The 17,023-nt window shown below is 50.4% G+C and overlaps 1 protein-coding gene across 1 annotated transcript in view; it reads left to right on the forward strand.

Moving 5' to 3' along the window:
* The window catches only part of Ehd1 (EH domain containing 1), a 30,126-nt gene extending 13,712 nt beyond the window's left edge, over positions 1 to 16,414 (forward strand). The window contains exons 3-5 of the mRNA XM_004656640.3: positions 11,082 to 11,494; positions 13,706 to 13,870; positions 14,348 to 16,414. Coding sequence (XP_004656697.1) covers positions 11,082 to 11,494; positions 13,706 to 13,870; positions 14,348 to 14,872 — 1,103 coding nt within the window. The 3' untranslated portion in view covers positions 14,873 to 16,414. The remainder of the gene's footprint in view (positions 1 to 11,081; positions 11,495 to 13,705; positions 13,871 to 14,347) is intronic.
* The last annotated feature ends 609 nt before the right edge of the window (positions 16,415 to 17,023 follow it).

Raw genomic sequence — 17,023 nt, forward strand, 5'->3', positions numbered from 1 at the left:
AAAATTTGGGGGGGGCTGGAGAGATGGCTTAGCGGTTAAGCGCTTGCCTGTGAAGCCTGGGGACCCCGGTTCGAGGCTTGATTCCCCAGGACCCAAGTTAGCCAGATGCACAAGGGACACACACATCTGGAGTTCGTTTGCAGTGGCTGGAGGCCCTGGTGCGCCCATTCTCTCTCTCTCTCCTCCTCCTGTCACTGTTAAATAAATCAAAATTTTAAAAAAGTTAAAAAAATTTTTTTTTTTTTTGCCGGGTGTGGTGGCACACGCCTTTAATCCCAGCACTCGGGAGGCAGAGGTGGGAGGATTGCCATGAGTTCAAGGCCACCCTGAGATGACAGAGTTAATTCCAGGTCAGCCTGGATCAGAGTGAGACCCTACCTTGAAAAAAAAAAAATTCTTGTTTATTTTTATTATTTATTTATTTGAGAACAACAGACAGAGAGAGAGAGAGAATGGACGCGCCAGGGCCTCCAGCCACCGCAAATGAACTCTAGATGCATGTGGTACCTTGTGCATCTGGCTTATGTAGGCCTTGAAGAATTGACCCTCCAACCAGGGTCCTTGGACTTCACAGGCAAGCTCTTAACTGCTAAGCCATCTCTCCATCCCCGGTCTGGCATTTTACAATTGGGAGAAAGATAGTCACTTGGCACATATTAGAGATGCTGGGACTGGACTCTAGTCTGGTCACCATGCAGTAGATGAGGGAGAGGTGGACTTCTTGAAGACTCCACCCAATAGGCCTGGAGCAGAGGAAGTCAGAACAGGCCAGTCTGTTCCCTGCTTCTTTTGCTGGCAGCATGGAAGGCAGGTGTTTCCCTCTTAGAAAGATAGCCCAGTGGGAACGCAGGGCTAGCAAGCAAAGCCACTGCTACAGTGTGTTCCCTGGAAAACATCCCTGTGAGCTTGCTTGCACTTTGCCATCTGTGTCCGTTTCCATTCCTCTGCTGCTCCTCCTAACTTTTTCCCTTTACCCCATGTCCTCAGTATGTGCAGGAAATACCATGTGGAAAGATAAGTTGGGATCATACAGACCAAAGCAATCAGGGCCACCCTTTGCCAGGGACCCCTGAGAATTGCCTCAGGGAGGAGCAGGGGCCGTTCCTGACTCTGAGCTACTTTAAAGATAACATTCTCCAGTGTCAGCAAAGAAAGGTCACCTGTGGAGAGCATTCATTCCTGAGTGCTGTCTTGTGACTGATACAGGGCCCGCTGGGATGGTGCCCTTGATTTCCAGGGTCATGACCCACTTGCATAATCTCACACTTCCTGGCAGGAGGGTCGTCTCATTTTGGGCAGTGCTCAGGAGCATGTTGGGATTAGTGCACTCCCCACCATTGTCACTATGACTGTGAGCTGGGCTGTTAATTTTTTTTTTCAAGGTAGGGTCTTGCTCTAGCCCAGGCTGACCTGGAATTCACTATGTAGCCTCAGGGTGGACTCTCACAGTGATCCTTCTTTCTCTGCCTCTCAGGTACTGGGATTAAAGGTGTGTGCCACCACACTCATGAGCTATAACTTTTTTGCCTTGGTGTACCCCAGGAAAGTTGTGTCAGCAGAGAAAGTGGGCTTCAGCGTGGCTCCTGGCTGGTCTAGGTCCTGTCTTATGCTGCCTTGCCCTGTCTGCATGCCTCATTCAGTTATCTCAGCAGCTGTGTTGAGGAGGAAGTCAATGCCATTTAGATGAGGAAAGGGACTAAGGAACATCCAGCCAGACAACACACAGCCTGCCAGTGTGGCAGGGGCTGTGCTTACGTTGCAGTGTCCAGAGAGGCTGCTCGTATTGAGAACTGACCTAGGGCCAGGCTGTAGCTGGGCTTTGGGCTCTTAAGTGCTGAGGCTAACCTCATCTACTCACAGATAATATCTGAAGGTTTAACTTCCAGGTCAGAGCTGAAGGAGCTGAGTGGCCCAGGGGCAATTGCCATAACTCCTCGGGTCCAGGGGTGTGTCATATCATAGGAATTTACATGCACTAGGCTCTTGCCCTGGTGCCTAGTGTATACAACAAAGCCAGCCAATTAATAAATGAAAGGGAAAACTCCAGAGTTTCCCATCATTTCTGTTTTCTGAGTAATGCCCTGAGGAGGAGCCTCTGGACAGCACTGCCTTAGCTGGGTTTCCCCTCAGATTCCACAGCCCCCTGTGGCCATGTGGTCAGAAAGTCTTGCATCTTCACATCCCCACTCCTCCTCTCCCCTGTCTCCCAGCCAGCACGTGGGTGCGCCAGCTCTGCCTATGGAGGCGTCGTACCAGGCTGTGCCGGCCTTGGCACCTGTTCCCCAGGCTGCCAGGCGGCAGCAGGCTAAGGAGCAGCTGGCTCGAGTGCCTGCAAATGTTTGGTTTATATTTGGGGTATGAGGCATTCTTCACGCCTTTGAGCTGCCCATGCCTACACATCCATCACACTGGAGCTTCTTGGGCTCTAGTGCAAATGCCGCTAGTAAATACTAGCAAACATTTACAAAGTGCGGGGCAAGTGCCAGGTGCTCACCCGACGCTCTCCGCAGCCCTGGTGGTGGAAACTTAACTGTCATGTTACAGAGAAGGCAGTAGGAACTTAGAGAGGACATTTGGCCTTCTCGGGTGGCTCAGATGTCTGTTGAGTAGGAGACTCATGGTTGAAATATAGGGCTGAGGGCTAGAGAGATGGCTCAGTGGTTACGCTACTTGTCTGCAAAGTCCAATAATCTAGGTTTGATTCCCTCCCCAGTACCTACATAAAAAAATAAAGAGGGCTGGGCGTGGTGGCGCACGCCTTTAATCCCAGCACTCGGGAGGCAGAGTTAGAAGGATGGCCGTGAGTTCGAGGCCACCCTGAGACTACATAGTGAATTCCAGGTCAGCCTGGGCTAGAGTGAGACCCTGCCTCAAAAAACCTAAAATAAAATAAATAAAATAAAGGCATGCACCACTATGTCCAGCAAGGTTTGCTATTTTTAAAATAATTATGGGGCTAGGGAGATGGCTTAGTAGTGCTTGATTGCAAAGCCTGATGGTCTGGGTTTGATTCCCTAATAACCCATGCAAAACCAGATACACAAAGTGGTGCATACATCTAGAGTTCATTTGCAGTGGCAAGAGGCCCTGGAATACCTGGAATACACATGCACACACATACTTTTTCCCTCCCAAATAAATAAAAATATTAAAAACAGCTGGGCGTGGTAGCGCACGCCTTTAATCCCAGCACTCAGGAGGCAGAGGTAGGAGGATTGCCATGAGTTCAAGGCCACCCTGAGATGACAGAGTTAATTCCAGGTCAGCCTGAACCAGAGTGAGACCCTACCTCGAAAAAAAATAAATAAAAACAATACTAAAAAATTGTGTTGCTGGGATTGAATCCAGATCCCAGAGATTTATGCACTCTAATCAAATGCTGGACCTGAGCATGCTGGTTGCCTCTCTGAGGAGAAAGTACCATATTTAGTACAACTGTCTGTCTTTCATCACTAGGGGCAGGGGTATGGGTTGTCTAATTTGAGGCAGGTTTAAATTAAGTTGGTGTAACATTTGTGTGCAGTACTTGGTACATGAACTTCCACTTCCCTCAGGCACATGCCTAGGGTTAACAGGCACCTTGGTTTAATTCTGTGCTGCTTGAAGTGGTCCTTCCCTTCCCTGAGTAGTTAAGTGTGGAGCAAGTCTGCACAGTATCCCAGCTTTGCTTGCCTGTGCTCCTGTCTCTAGGCCAGCACGGTGGGGCATGTGTGATGGAGTGCTTTGATGAGAAACACCAAGGCCCACACAGTTTGAATGGCAGGAAACGAGAGCGTATGGGAGACAAACCCTCCATTGTTCCATGTTCTAGAAACCTTAGGAATGTGTGAAGCAGCTTTCTCCAGTTGCTGGAACTACCTGTGTTTAGAGGATGCTGGAGGAGGGTGGGACACATAGTAATAGCCCCAGTTCACCTCTGGGCTAGTGGTGAGAAGCATAGCTGTTCTTGTCAGAAAGGTCAGCTGATTTGTAGGTGGACCAGTAGTATTCTGTGGGCAGTGAGCCTGGGACACAGCTCCTCTTGTGGGGAAGGGGGTCTTCAGTTCCTATCAGTACCCTTCTTTCTTCCCTGAGTTGGCTCTGCCTGGATGTCCTAAACTGCTCTTGATTTTTCTCCACTCTGTTACTCCCAGAACATTCCCTCACCCCCTTGTTGAGGCAGGGTCTCATTGTAGCCCAGGCATACCTAGAATTCACTCTAGTCCAGGCTGGCTTTGAACTCACAATGATCCTCCTCCCTTAGCCTCCTAAAAGCTGGGATTAAAGGCATATACCACCATGCCCCATCTTCCTTCCTCCCTTTTTTCTTTCTTTCTTTTTTCATTTTCCCTTTCCTTTTCTTTTTATGACAGGATCTGGCCTAGGCTGTTCTCAGTTGGGGATGTAGCTCAGTGGTCAAGTGCTTTCTAGCATGCACAAAGCCCTAGGTTCAATCCCCAGCATCACAAAAGCCAACCAGCCAACCCTGAGCTCTTCACTCCCCCTCCACCCAGAAAGAGAAGCAGAGGCAGAGAGAGTGGGCATGCCAGGGACTGCAGCTACTGCAAATGAACTCCAGATGTGTGCACCACTTTGTGCACCTGGCTTAAAGTGGGTGCTGGAGAATGGAACCCAGGTCATTAGGCTTTGTAGACAAGTACCTTAAATGCTGAGCCATCCCTCCAGCACTCCCCACCTTTTTTTTTCCTTTTTCTGTTTTGTTTATTTATTTATTTGAGAGAGAGCAAGAGAATAGATGCACCAGGGTCTCTAGCCACTGCAAACGAACTCCAGATGCATGTGCCACCTTGTGCATCTGGCTTATGTGGGTCCTGGGGGATTGAACCTGGGTCTTTAGGCTTTGCAGGCAAGTGCCTTAACCACTAAGCCCATCTCTCCAGAATCCCCCCCTTTTAAGGATATTCTCCAAAGGCATGTTCAGTTTTTTTCTTTTTAATATTAATTTCTTTGCAAGCAGAGAGAGACAGAAGAGAAGAGAAGAGAAACAGAATGGGCCTGCCAAGGCTTCCAGTCACTATAAATGAACTTCAGATGTATGTGCCTCTTTGTGCAACTGGCTTTACATGGATACTGGGGAATGGAACCTGGTGTGTCATTAGGCTTGGAAGGCAAGTGCCTTAACTGCTGAACCATCTCTCCAGGTCTCCAGGCTGTTCTTGAACTCATCATTCTTCTGCCTCAGCCTAGCTGAGGCTGGCTTTGAACTTGTGATCCTTTTGCTTTGGCTCCCAAGTGCTGGGATTAAAGGCGTGCACTACCACACCTGGCATTTTATACAATCTTTTTTTTTTTTTTTTTTTTTCTAGACTGGGTTTCACTGTAGCTCAGGCTTACCTGGAATTGACTGTGTAGTCTCAAGGTGGCCTCGAACTTGTGCTCCTCCTACCTCTGCCTCTCAAGTGCTGCGATTAAAGTCATGCGCCACCTTGTCCAGCCATTTTTTTTTTTTTAAGCATCTTTATTTTGAAATTTAATCATTTCAAACTTACAAAAAATTGGCAGATACAATACAAAGTCTGGGGCTGTGAAGGTGGCTCAGTGGGTAAAGCACCTGCTATGAAAACATCAGTATGTGAGTTCAGGTAACTTGTACACATAAAATGCCAGTTGTAGAGGCTGGAAAGATGGTTCAGAACTTGCTTGTAAATTCTGTCAGCTTGTGTTCAATTCCTAAACCACCTATATGAGCCGGATGCAGAAAGTGGTGAGAGCATCTGGTGTTTGCTTGTATACAAATAAAATTTAAAATATCAAGTGTAGGGGCTGGAGAGATGGCTTAGCGGTTAAGGCATTTGCTTGCAAAGCCAAAGGACTCAGACTCGATTCCCCAGGACCCATGTTAGCCAGATGCACAAGGGGGCACACAAATCTGGAGTTTGTTTCACTGGCTGGAGGCCCTGGTGTGCCCATTCTTTCTTTCTCCCTCCCTCCCTTTCTCTGTCAAATAAAAAAAATAAAAAGTATCAAGTATAGCCAGGCGTGGGGTGCACGCCTTTAATCCCAGCACTTGGGTGGTAGAGGTTTGAGGCCACCCTGAGACTCCATAGTGAATTCCAGGTCAGCCTGGGCTAGAGAGAGACCCTACCTTGAGAAACTTAAAAAAAAAAAAAATTTGTCCAGCCATTTTGTACAATCTTAAGTACAGTTTGGTGGTGCTTGGTACATTGTTGCTATTGTACTAGCATCATTCTGTCCACCTCAAGGACTTTCTATCCTCCCAGGCTGAAATTCTTCCTGCTAGGCACTGTTTCTTCCTTCCCTGCCCCAGTTCCACCATCCCCATTATCTTGTCTACATGTGACTACCCTGGGTACCTCACAGGTGGAACCCACTAGTGTTGGTGTCTGACCTCCTGGACTGCCTTATTTCGCTTAGCAGTATGACTTCTGGGCTGAGCTTGCCAGATGGCTCCTTGTCCCTTATTAGAGGTGGCTATGGCTTTAACTCACTGAAGTCCCTCCTTCTGCATGTGGGCCTTTTCTGCCCAGCCCATTTCCATGAGCTGTGTGTTTCGTGTTCATAGTAGAAATGGTGTCTGTCTCTCCCATACAGCTGTGTAGTGTGCCCCCCTCTAGGCTCATGTTTTCCTCTCACTAGGTGCACCATGACTTCTCACTGTGCTGTGGATTTGGTGTAGTCTGGTGTTGCTGATCTGACCTCTGGTATGTCCCAAAGCCTGAGGCTCATTTTCCTGGGCAGTGCCAGCCCTTGTCATGTGTCTGAGCCACATAGTCCACTGAATAGCTGTTCTTGTCATTTGTGTGGACTTGTGTTCCATCCTCAATGCAGTGCGGGCCCCTGTTACCTCCTGAAACTGTTGTCTCTAGAAAGCCACATGAGGCCTAGAGGTGACCTACAGTCACATGGTAACATGCCTGTGACAACATGACACAAGCCTGAGAGTTGTGACCCTTCTGTGAGTATGCTTATACTTGGCCAGCTGCAAGTCTCCTTCCTACCCAAATTATGAACATTTTCCATAGTAAACAGGAAATTTCAAGCCAGGTGTGTTGGCTCACGTCTGTAGTCCCAACCTTCAGGAGGTTGAGGCAGGAGAACTGCCACAAGTTTGATTTCCAGCTTGGATTACAGAGTGAGACCCTGTCTGTTTTAAGCCAAAACTATTACCAGGAAATTTTATTCATTTGCAAACAAATGAACTTAATAACTCCCCCCCCCCCAGCATAAGGTGAGGTGCTAGCCAGAACTTTTTTTGTGGGAAAAAGGCAGAGAGAGCCCCCTTCCACCTTTTTTCCCATCTCTTTCTGTGCCTCCTTTCTCCACTCAGGGGGAGAGGGAATGAGACCACACTGGGTGGGGCTTGGGAGGGTGACCTTAGCTCCCCTGGTACAGGCCTGAATACAGAGCCAAAGCCAGTGGGACCAGCTGTGCTCAGCCCATTAGGGGCCCCTGTTCCCAGGAACATTCCCAGGAACTTGGTTTGCTCCTTGCAGCCACTCCAGCTGTGTGAATTAGTTTTAACTTTGGCTGTCTGAGGCCAAACACTTGGACAGGGGAAGCGTTTGGCCTCACTTTGCTGAGCAGGAGCCTTGTATTTCCTGACTCAACACTTTTCAATATTGGGCCCTGAGAATCACTATAGAGGGCTTCACCCCCCCCCCCCCCAGGCCTCAGGAGGTCAGACAGGGTGCAGCCTGTAGCCCTAGGCCATAGCCACCTCACTGGGCCCCTGCTTCCCCATTGCTCTGCTACTCTGGTCCTTCCCTTCCGGTTTTCTGCTGACATCTCACTCCTTGAGTGTCCCCTCCCTGCACTCAGAGCCAGCTGCAAAGAGCTAGGGCACCCCAGGGCCTTGTACTTTGGAATCAGCAGCCTGTGGTGGTAGCTGGCTGCTGGCACTGGTAGATTGGCACTTGCTGGGTTGTTCTTTACACCTGATTCCAAGAGTATGGAAGGCTGTCACCCCGCTAACCACTGGCAGGATCCCCTTTCCACCCAGACTGCAGTACAGCCCACCACTGCACCTATGAGGAGGCCCCAGCCCACAGATCAGTATGCCCCAAATCTCTGCCTGTTGAGTAGGTCATAGTTGCAGATCAGAGCTCTAGAAGGCCTACAGGGTCACTGGACTGCTGGTATAAGATTTCCTTCATATTCTGGTGACTTTTTGGACAAAGGCTAGCCTCTGACCTTTGAGGCAATTGAACACTCAGTAGGGTACCAGCCTACTGAGCCCCTTATTCCCATAGAGCCCACTACCCCCTCACCCTAGGTCATCCATGCCTAGATCCTGGCTGGGAGCCCAACTCCCCTACCTCATTCAGTCCTTTCTTCATTGTCAGCAGGAGTTGTTTGAATTTTACACATGAAGCAAGTGTAACTCAGAAGAGGCGACCTTAAGGTTACCACAGCAGTGGCTGGAGCTGGAACTTGAATCCCAGGGCCATTTTGTGAAGTCTGTTCTTTCTGTGTGCCCCAGTATGGAGACTGTGGCTTGGGGCTACAGCCCACACTGAAGCCACTTGGCTCTGAGGTAGGGCCTGGCAGTGGGAATGTTGTCTAGCCTAGCAGAGCAGAAGTGCACAGCCTGTAGCGCCTTGGAAGCAGTGCCTCCCCAGAGCCCAGGGGCTGTGCACACAGGCTAGGCAGTAGGGCCCCGTGTTGCCTTCCAGCCACGTGATGTAGTTTGAGCAGGCTTTCAAGAGTGGGATGGTGAGGGCCACCTTCCTGGTTCATATGTGTTCCCTGGACACTGTCCTTTCTCCTGATCCGTGCTATCTTTTCTGTTCCATGCAATGAGGTGGTGGCAGGGCCTAACTGGGCCAGTTGGGCAGTGTCCCAGATATCCTACGTCAGAGGACCTCTATTGCTTATCCTCAGGAACATGGCTGCCCCCTGGGAAGTACTTAGCTAGATGGTTCTTAGAGGGCTGGACTACACTACTTACTTAGCCTAGAACCTATGGTGTGTATTTATTTGGTGGAGGACAAGGATATTGAGTTCTCTGGGCATGGAAGTTGCCCAAATTCACCCAGAGAAGAAATGGCATCTTGGAGCATTGAAGTTCCCCAAAGGCTCTAGGCCACGATTTCCTCCTGGTCTTCCTGTCTCTTGTTCATATTCCTGAAAGGTGAGAAATATCCACTTGCAGGAGCAGTGAAAGAAGTGGGAGCACCTGAAGAGGCATAGCTGTGGGCTAGAATACAGAATTAAAGCATTGTTACAGAGTCTGGAAAAGCATAATCTGAGAGTTGATGTGAAATACAGCAGTTCAGGCAGCTTTCTTCTTTGAACCCAAGAATATTACTCCAAAGCCGGGCGTGGTGGCGCACACCTTTAATCCCAGCACTTAGGGGCAGAGGTAGGAGGATTGCATTGAGTACGAGGCTGCCCTGAGACTACATAGTGAATGCCAGGTCAGCCTGAGCTAGAGTGAGACCCTGCCTCGAAAAACACTACCAGCTCCTGCCATAGTGTCTCTTATCCCAGTCCTCAGGAAGAAAGGCACAGAAGACTCATACACCTTCTTGTATTCATTTCTGTTGCAAGTCTTAAGCCAAAAGCCATAAATCGGGCTAAAACTAGTATTTTTTTTGTTTTGTTTTGTTTTGTTTTTGGAGGTAGGGTTTCACTCTAGCTCAGGCTGACCTGGAATTCACTATGTATTCTCAGGCTGGCCTCGAACTCACCCTCCCCAGTGCTGTGATTAAAGGCGTGCGCCACCATGCCCGGCTACTACTAGTACTTTTTTTTGTTGTTTGTTTTTTTAGTTTGCTACCACACTCAGCTTGTCCTCAATTTCTCTCTGTAGCCAACGTTGACCTTGCACTCATGATCTTCCTGCTTCCACCTCCTAAGTGCTGGGATTTCAGGAGTGTGTTGCCATACCCAGCTAACGATACTGTTATTAATGGGGAAATTCCAGTTGGTGTCTGTCACAAACAGCACAGCACAGGTCACTTTAATTGGAGTGTAGCATAGAAGAGGGTTTAGAACCAGAGCCTGTCCAGTTTAGCAACTTGATCTTAGAGAAGCACTTAAGATTTTAAAAAACAAAAAAAGCTAGGTGTGGTGTTGCATGCCTTTAATCTCAGCACTTGGGAGGCAGAAGTAGGAGGATTACTGTGAGTTCGAGGCCACCCTGAGACTACATAGTGAATTCCAGGTTAGCCTGGACTACAGTGAAACCCTACCTCCAACCCCCACACACAGAAAGAAAGAAAGAGAGAGAGAGGGAGGGAGGGAGGGAGGGAGGGAGGGAGGGAGGGAAAGAAGGAAGGAAGGAAGGGAGGAAGGAAGGGAGGAAGGAGGGAAGGAAGGAAGGAGAAAGAAAGAAAACAAACCAAAGGGGAGAAAAAGATAAGGAAGTGGGACAGGTATGGTAGCTCATGCCTTTAGTCTCAGCACTCCAGAGGCTGAGGTAGGAGAATCACTGTAAGTTCAAACCCTAACTGGAGCTACAGAGTGAGTTTCTAGGTAAGCTTAGGCTAGAGTAAGAACCTGAGGGAGTTGGTTGAGAAGGAAGTGGCTTGTGACACTTTGTGGGTTTGTTGTAAAAGATTAGCAGACCTTTTCTGGAAGTTTCTAGAGTTGACACTGTCAGCTTTATGGACCTTGTGGTTTCTGTTATAACAACTGAACTCAGCTATTATGGGTAAAGGCAGCCATAGCCATGTAAATGAGTGTGCCTGTTTCAATAAAACTTTATTCATATTGGGCTAGCTTCTTTAATCCCTAAGCTATAGTTTCCTGGCTGTTATCGAAAATGAGTGATACTTACAACAGGGATCTGGCCTGTGGGCCCTAGTTAGATAGCAGCTGCAGGTTCTGGTGCTGCCATTGATTATCACCACTATCCAAGACACATAGCTTTCAGGTCCATCTCTGCCTGTGTTCCTGTGCTAAGCTGTGTCAGGTGGGCTTAGTGGCTTGCTTTGTATGAGTGCCTGTGCATGTCATTTGGGCAAAGGTGCTCAAAGTAGAGGAGACTTGTCCTCGGGCTGCTGTGCAGACCAGATGAAAGCTTTCAGGGAGTTCACGAAACCTTGGGCCCAGAAAGTCCAGACCAAATTAGAGATAGGAGCTGCCAAGGCAACCTTGCTTACCCCTTTCCTCCCCAGGTTATGACTTTGCAGCGGTCCTCGAGTGGTTTGCTGAACGCGTGGACCGCATCATTCTGCTCTTTGATGCCCACAAGCTGGACATCTCCGACGAGTTCTCAGAGGTCATCAAGGCCCTCAAGAACCATGAGGACAAGATCCGAGTGGTGCTGAATAAGGCTGACCAAATCGAGACTCAGCAGCTGATGCGTGTGTATGGGGCTCTCATGTGGTCCCTGGGGAAGATCATCAACACCCCTGAGGTGGTCCGGGTCTACATTGGCTCCTTCTGGTCACACCCACTGCTCATCCCTGACAACCGAAAGCTCTTTGAGGCAGAGGAGCAGGACCTCTTCAAAGACATCCAATCACTGCCCAGAAATGCCGCCCTTAGGAAGCTCAACGACCTGATCAAGCGGGCCAGGCTGGCCAAGGTAGACACTGACTGGGCAGGGGATTGGCTACTACTAGCTGGGCTGAGGGGCTCAGGGACTGGCATTCAGGGCCTGGTTTGCTAAGACCCACTGCAGCTGCTCCACAGCTAACCCTGCATAACTTCCTGTGTGTGTGGAAAGTACTGCTGCATGTGCCTCAGCACAGCCTTCTCTTGACTGAGGTTCTTTACCAGCTTCCTCAGCCTCTTCTCTGTGGGCTTTATGTGCTACCTTGGTCAAAGAAGGTTCCAAACATACATGTAGCTTAGAAACATCAAAGAGGAAGTTACTACAAGAAAAAGGAGGCTGTCGGGAAATGGAGTGTGCTGAGCTGCTTGTCTTCTCCCATGGGGTTTATTGCGCACTAAAGTGTGCTAGGCTGGTACTGGGCTTTGGGGAAATGTGGGGGTGGGGGATGAGCTAGGTAGCCCCCATCTCAGCCTTTGTAGGGAAAAGAATGCATAGATGAAATGTTACACCCATTATTTGGTGCTGTAAGGCTGCCTGAGTAGAGGACTAGGGAGGGAACCCATCCCCATCTCAATGGGATAGATGGGGTAGGAGTTGCTATACAAGGTGGGACAAGAAGAAGCTACTGAAGAAGTGGATGGTCAGGCTGTGACCCAGAGAAAATGATGTGTGTTGAAACCCAGCTTCTGAATTGCTTGGAACCTCAGTAATAGCTAGGAGCCTATTGGAGAGCTCAGGCTGGCTAGGGCTAGGAAATGAAAATCATTGTCACCAGTGAACCCTACAAACACACAGGGCCAACCACTCGTTCTCCGGAGACACAGTGCAAAGGGCAAAATCTTTGTGGCCTTCTCAGGCACACAGGCACCAAGTGGGTGTAGTTTCAGCAATTTACTGTGCCTGTGGCCTGTGACCATTACCTGGAGACTGAGGAAGGCACCTCCCTCAAAACCCTGTTTCTGCTGCTGTTTGTAGCACAAAGGCTCTGAGGCTGGTGGTGGCCGGACATCAAGGCACCAACCTCACTCTAAGGCCAGAGTCAGAATTTGAGGGTCTCCCTGACCAAACAAGATATACCCCTCGTCCTTTGTCATTGAAGCACTCTGGCAGGCAATAGGATAGCTTGTTAATGCTCTCAGCAGTTCCCACTGAGCCCTAATGCTGTGTGCCAGTAGATCAGACTTCTCCATCTACATGGTGCAGGGCTGGGTGCTTCTCAAGATGTCTAGGAGCGTTCTGAGAAAGGTACTCATAATCATAATACATTTATATGACTGGCCCAGCATCTCAAAGCCTGAGCTGTCAGAGGTAGCAGAGAACCTTAGCCCACAGGCCTGAGTCACTGTGCCTGCAAAATCCCATGGTCTCCAGTTCACCCACTCCTGCTGTTCTGCCACCACTTCCTTTTCCTGGAGTGAGTGACTTGCACTGGCCTGTGCTAGGTGGAGTTGTGACTGTGCTTTCTGATGCACCTGCCCCACACAGCATCCCTGGGAAAGCCTACATTGCCAGTCCTGCGGTGGCTGCTTCCCTCAAACAGTTCTGGGCCAGGCTGCTGCCACCACTGGTTAAGTAGAAAACATTAGATGGGGTGAACCCAGACATATCATTTAGGTCAAATTCAGTTTGGAGGACCCCAGCACTGTGCACAGATCTGAGTCTCAGGCTGAGACCCTGCTTCTCCCCCCTACTTTTGAAAGTGTGTCATCCCCACGGTGTGTAGGACATCCGGACAGAGTCCCACAAAGAAACAACTGGCATGTGGACCTCTTTCTGTAGCTTGTTACAATCCTGGCTCCTGCGCAAAGTCACTGGGCAAGCCTATGGCTTCTGAGGCTTACTATAGCAAGGCTGCAGCCTCGGCTATAGCCTCAGAAGAGGCAAGGACTGAGAGGGAGGATGCATAGTACCGCCTGTGCTCCTCCGTGGCCTCCTGTTGTTGACAGGCTGGGGTTTGCCATGCCTAGATTGTCACCATGATTTGTACAAGGATGTTATGTCTTCTGTTTCAGATACTGTTTATCCTTCTCCATCACCGAGGCAGTGAGCAGTCATGCCCCTTTGCCAACATTGTATTATTCTTGGGCTGTTGGGTCCCCATAACGGTTGCAGCAGCTTCACGCTTGACCCTGGGCCTTCTGCTTCCCTATACCTGAGCAGTGAACATCAGGCACCTGGAAGTGTCCTTGAAGGCCCTGGGGACTGCGTGCCAAGCAAGCAAGCCCCTCCCTGTCCTCACAGGTCCATGCCTACATCATCAGCTCCCTCAAGAAGGAGATGCCCAACGTCTTTGGAAAAGAGAGCAAAAAGAAAGAGCTGGTGAACAACCTGGGTGAAATCTATCAGAAGATTGAGCGGGAGCATCAGATCTCCCCGGGTGACTTCCCAAGCCTGCGCAAGATGCAGGTAGGGCCAACTTGGGCTGTCCTAAGTGCCCCATGTGGGCCTGTGGCCTTGGGGAGTAAGTCATGCATAGAGCACTGGACCAATAGTTCTGGAGGGGTTCCCAACTCCATGGGGCAGGGCCTCCCCAACCGGAAGTGTCTAAGTTAGTCACCAGCTCCCTGCTCCCTATCTGACTCAGAGTTGACCCAGGCTATGACATCGAGGAGGGGAATGTGATGATTCAGCTGGGATAGGCAGAGGGCCTGGCCAGGTCCTGTACGGGTTCTGCTGGTGAATCTTGACCACAGTCCTGGAGGAGGTGCTGCTGTGATGCTGTAGGCACAGGGAGCGTAACCCTGGCTGCAGAGCCAACTCCTAGGCCTGAACCGGTAGGCAGGAGCCCAGCCTTTTCTGCTTGCACAGCCTGGCTGGCTCACTCTTCCCAGAGTCCTGAGAGGCTGTACACCCCTTCCAGGCCTTTCCTTCCTTTACCCACAGGAAATCCTGCAGACCCAGGACTTCAGTAAGTTCCAGGCCTTGAAGCCCAAACTGCTGGACACGGTGGATGACATGCTGGCCAATGACATCGCCCGGCTGATGGTGATGGTGCGCCAAGAGGAATCCCTCATGCCCTCACAGGCCGTGAAGGGTGGTGCTTTTGATGGCACCATGAATGGTCCCTTTGGGCATGGCTATGGCGAGGGGGCTGGCGAGGGCATTGATGACGTCGAGTGGGTGGTGGGCAAGGACAAGCCCACCTATGATGAGATTTTCTACACACTGTCCCCTGTCAATGGCAAGATCACGGGTGCCAATGCTAAGAAGGAGATGGTGAAGTCCAAGCTGCCCAACACAGTGCTGGGGAAGATTTGGAAGCTGGCGGATGTGGACAAGGATGGCCTGCTGGATGATGAGGAGTTTGCCCTGGCCAATCACCTCATCAAGGTCAAGCTGGAGGGCCATGAACTGCCTGCTGACCTTCCACCACACCTTATCCCACCCTCCAAGAGGAGGCACGAGTGACAACCATGCCCAACCCCTAGGGCCATCTACATGGCACGCCTGCCCAGATGGGCTGGGAGGCAGGGATTGGAGGAGGGAAAGGGGCGCCATTTCTCAAGGTCCATAAAGACTGAGCGGTGTTTCCTCAGCTCTCAAATAGGAAAACCACCATCTTTTCTTTTAAGGCTGTTCTGGGGTCCAGCAGGGAGGCAGGGTGACACTTGGATATGAATGGTGGAATTTTGTGCACAAGAACCATGGATATTTTTAATATATAAGATTAGAGGCAGCCTTCTTTCTTGCCGCCGCCTCTGTCTGACAGCCCTGTGTCCACACAGTCTCTCCTGTCCCTGCCCGTGTTCTTTCCCTGCCCTGGCCGGCACTTGGCGCTCTCCCCTCTGGCACCTGTGGCGGGGCTGAGTAGACGGGAGCCCGAACTCTCTCAGCTTGTCTCCACACCGAGGTTTGTTTGCCTCATGCCCAACGGCTTCTTTCCCACCAGCTTTGCCCTTCTGTGCCTGGGTGAGTCAGGCATTGCCTCTGCTGAGGTCTGGGCTTCCAGTGGACCTACTTGGCCCTTTCCTTCTATGCCCCCACTTCTGACACTCCACCCAGCACAGCAGTCACAGGTTTAAGACTCAGCCACTCTTGTCCTTTGTAGGGGTCTGGAGGAGTGAGAGAATGTCTTCCAAAAAACCCACATAAGCTAGGTCTTATTCTGTAAAGTGACTCTTTTCATACTTGACTGAGTTCTAGTTAACTTTCATAGCATTTGTTCAAAGCTGTGATTATTATTTTTTTGTCTCTTTCCCCACACTCCACTTTGGGGCAGCTCCTCCCTGGAGCTACTCAATGTGGCTCTCAAGGAATAACACCTTTCAGAGTCTTGGGTCTTTCTAGCCATGGGGAAGTCATCCCAACTCTTCCCAAAGGGCTCTGAACTGAACCCTCATTTCAGCCTTCATAGCAGCTTCCTGGCAACCTGCCCCAACTCAGGGCAGGGGTTGGGCCCATGACATGGGGTGGTTTGGTGCTGGTAAGGGGAAGCCTGTGCCCTGGCCTGGCAGCCGGGATGGGGCAAACCCAACCTCTTTCCTCTTCACTTCCCTTTTTCTTCCTTCCCTCTCACCCTGCTGAGCAAAGGGTGCCAGTGCAGAACCTGTTGTCCTGAGATCACCCCTCAGCCCCCAGACTGAGCAATAAAGAGCCAGAGCCAGTGAGCAGCCACTCCCTCAGCCTCAAGGCTGACCAGCTGTCTGCTGTCACCACAGGCTTCACGCTGAGGCAGGTGGAGTGGCTGCAACCTCACCTGGGCTCTCCAGGTAGGCTTTAGGGAGTTGTGCGCTCTCCCCCCGTGCTGCTCTGGGCCTTGCTAGGGCCGAGCTCTGGCCTGGCCTGCTACCTCCCTGCCTTGTTCCTCCCTCCCTGCAACTAGCTAAGGGTGGGCGAGACATGGCCTCATAGGTTCACTGTTAAAAGTACAGCGCTTGTCCACTCACTGGTAGAGGAAAGTGACAGACTAATGACTGTTCCTCACATTAAAAAAAAGTTTTAATTGCTGAAGCTGGCTCCTGAGGCTCCCTTGTCTTCCTGGGTCAAGGGGGCACACTTGCAGAGCCTTCTGGGAATCCAGTTGACAGGCCTGCCCAGGGCAAGGTGGCTGTCCCACTAAGCTGATCCTATCAAGAGTCCTGCAGATGAAGGTGGGGACAAGAGTTTTCCCAAGGAGCCAGTGACCCCTTACCTTGTGCCAGGTGGGGGCTGAGCAAGACTGTAGCTTTGGAGGTAAAACAGTGGGAGAAGCTTGGTAGCAGGATGGAACCCTGCCTGCCATCTCCACAACGCTGCTGCTACCTCCAGCTCTGTCTTAGCTGCAGACAGATGGGTGGACACCTATGGAGCCCTTATTGCCAGGCAGGGTCTTGTAAACAAGGACTTCTGGGCTCCAGAAGCTAGCCAGCTCCATGCTCACCCTGAGGGAGTTTGGGGAAGCCAGCCCTGAAGACTGACAAAACAGACACTGGTGACAAAATCCAGTCATGGGTGGAGCTGATCAGCCAGCTGATGTTACAGATAGGGAACCTGTTTATAACCAAAGAGAAAAGGTTGACAAATTGGGATTAACATGCCTGGAAGGTGCAGCCAAGGAAGAGACTGCCCTGGGCGAACTTG

This window comes from Jaculus jaculus, chromosome 1 (assembly GCF_020740685.1).
Source record: "Jaculus jaculus isolate mJacJac1 chromosome 1, mJacJac1.mat.Y.cur, whole genome shotgun sequence".
In the NCBI taxonomy this organism is placed as follows: Eukaryota; Metazoa; Chordata; class Mammalia; order Rodentia; family Dipodidae; genus Jaculus; species Jaculus jaculus.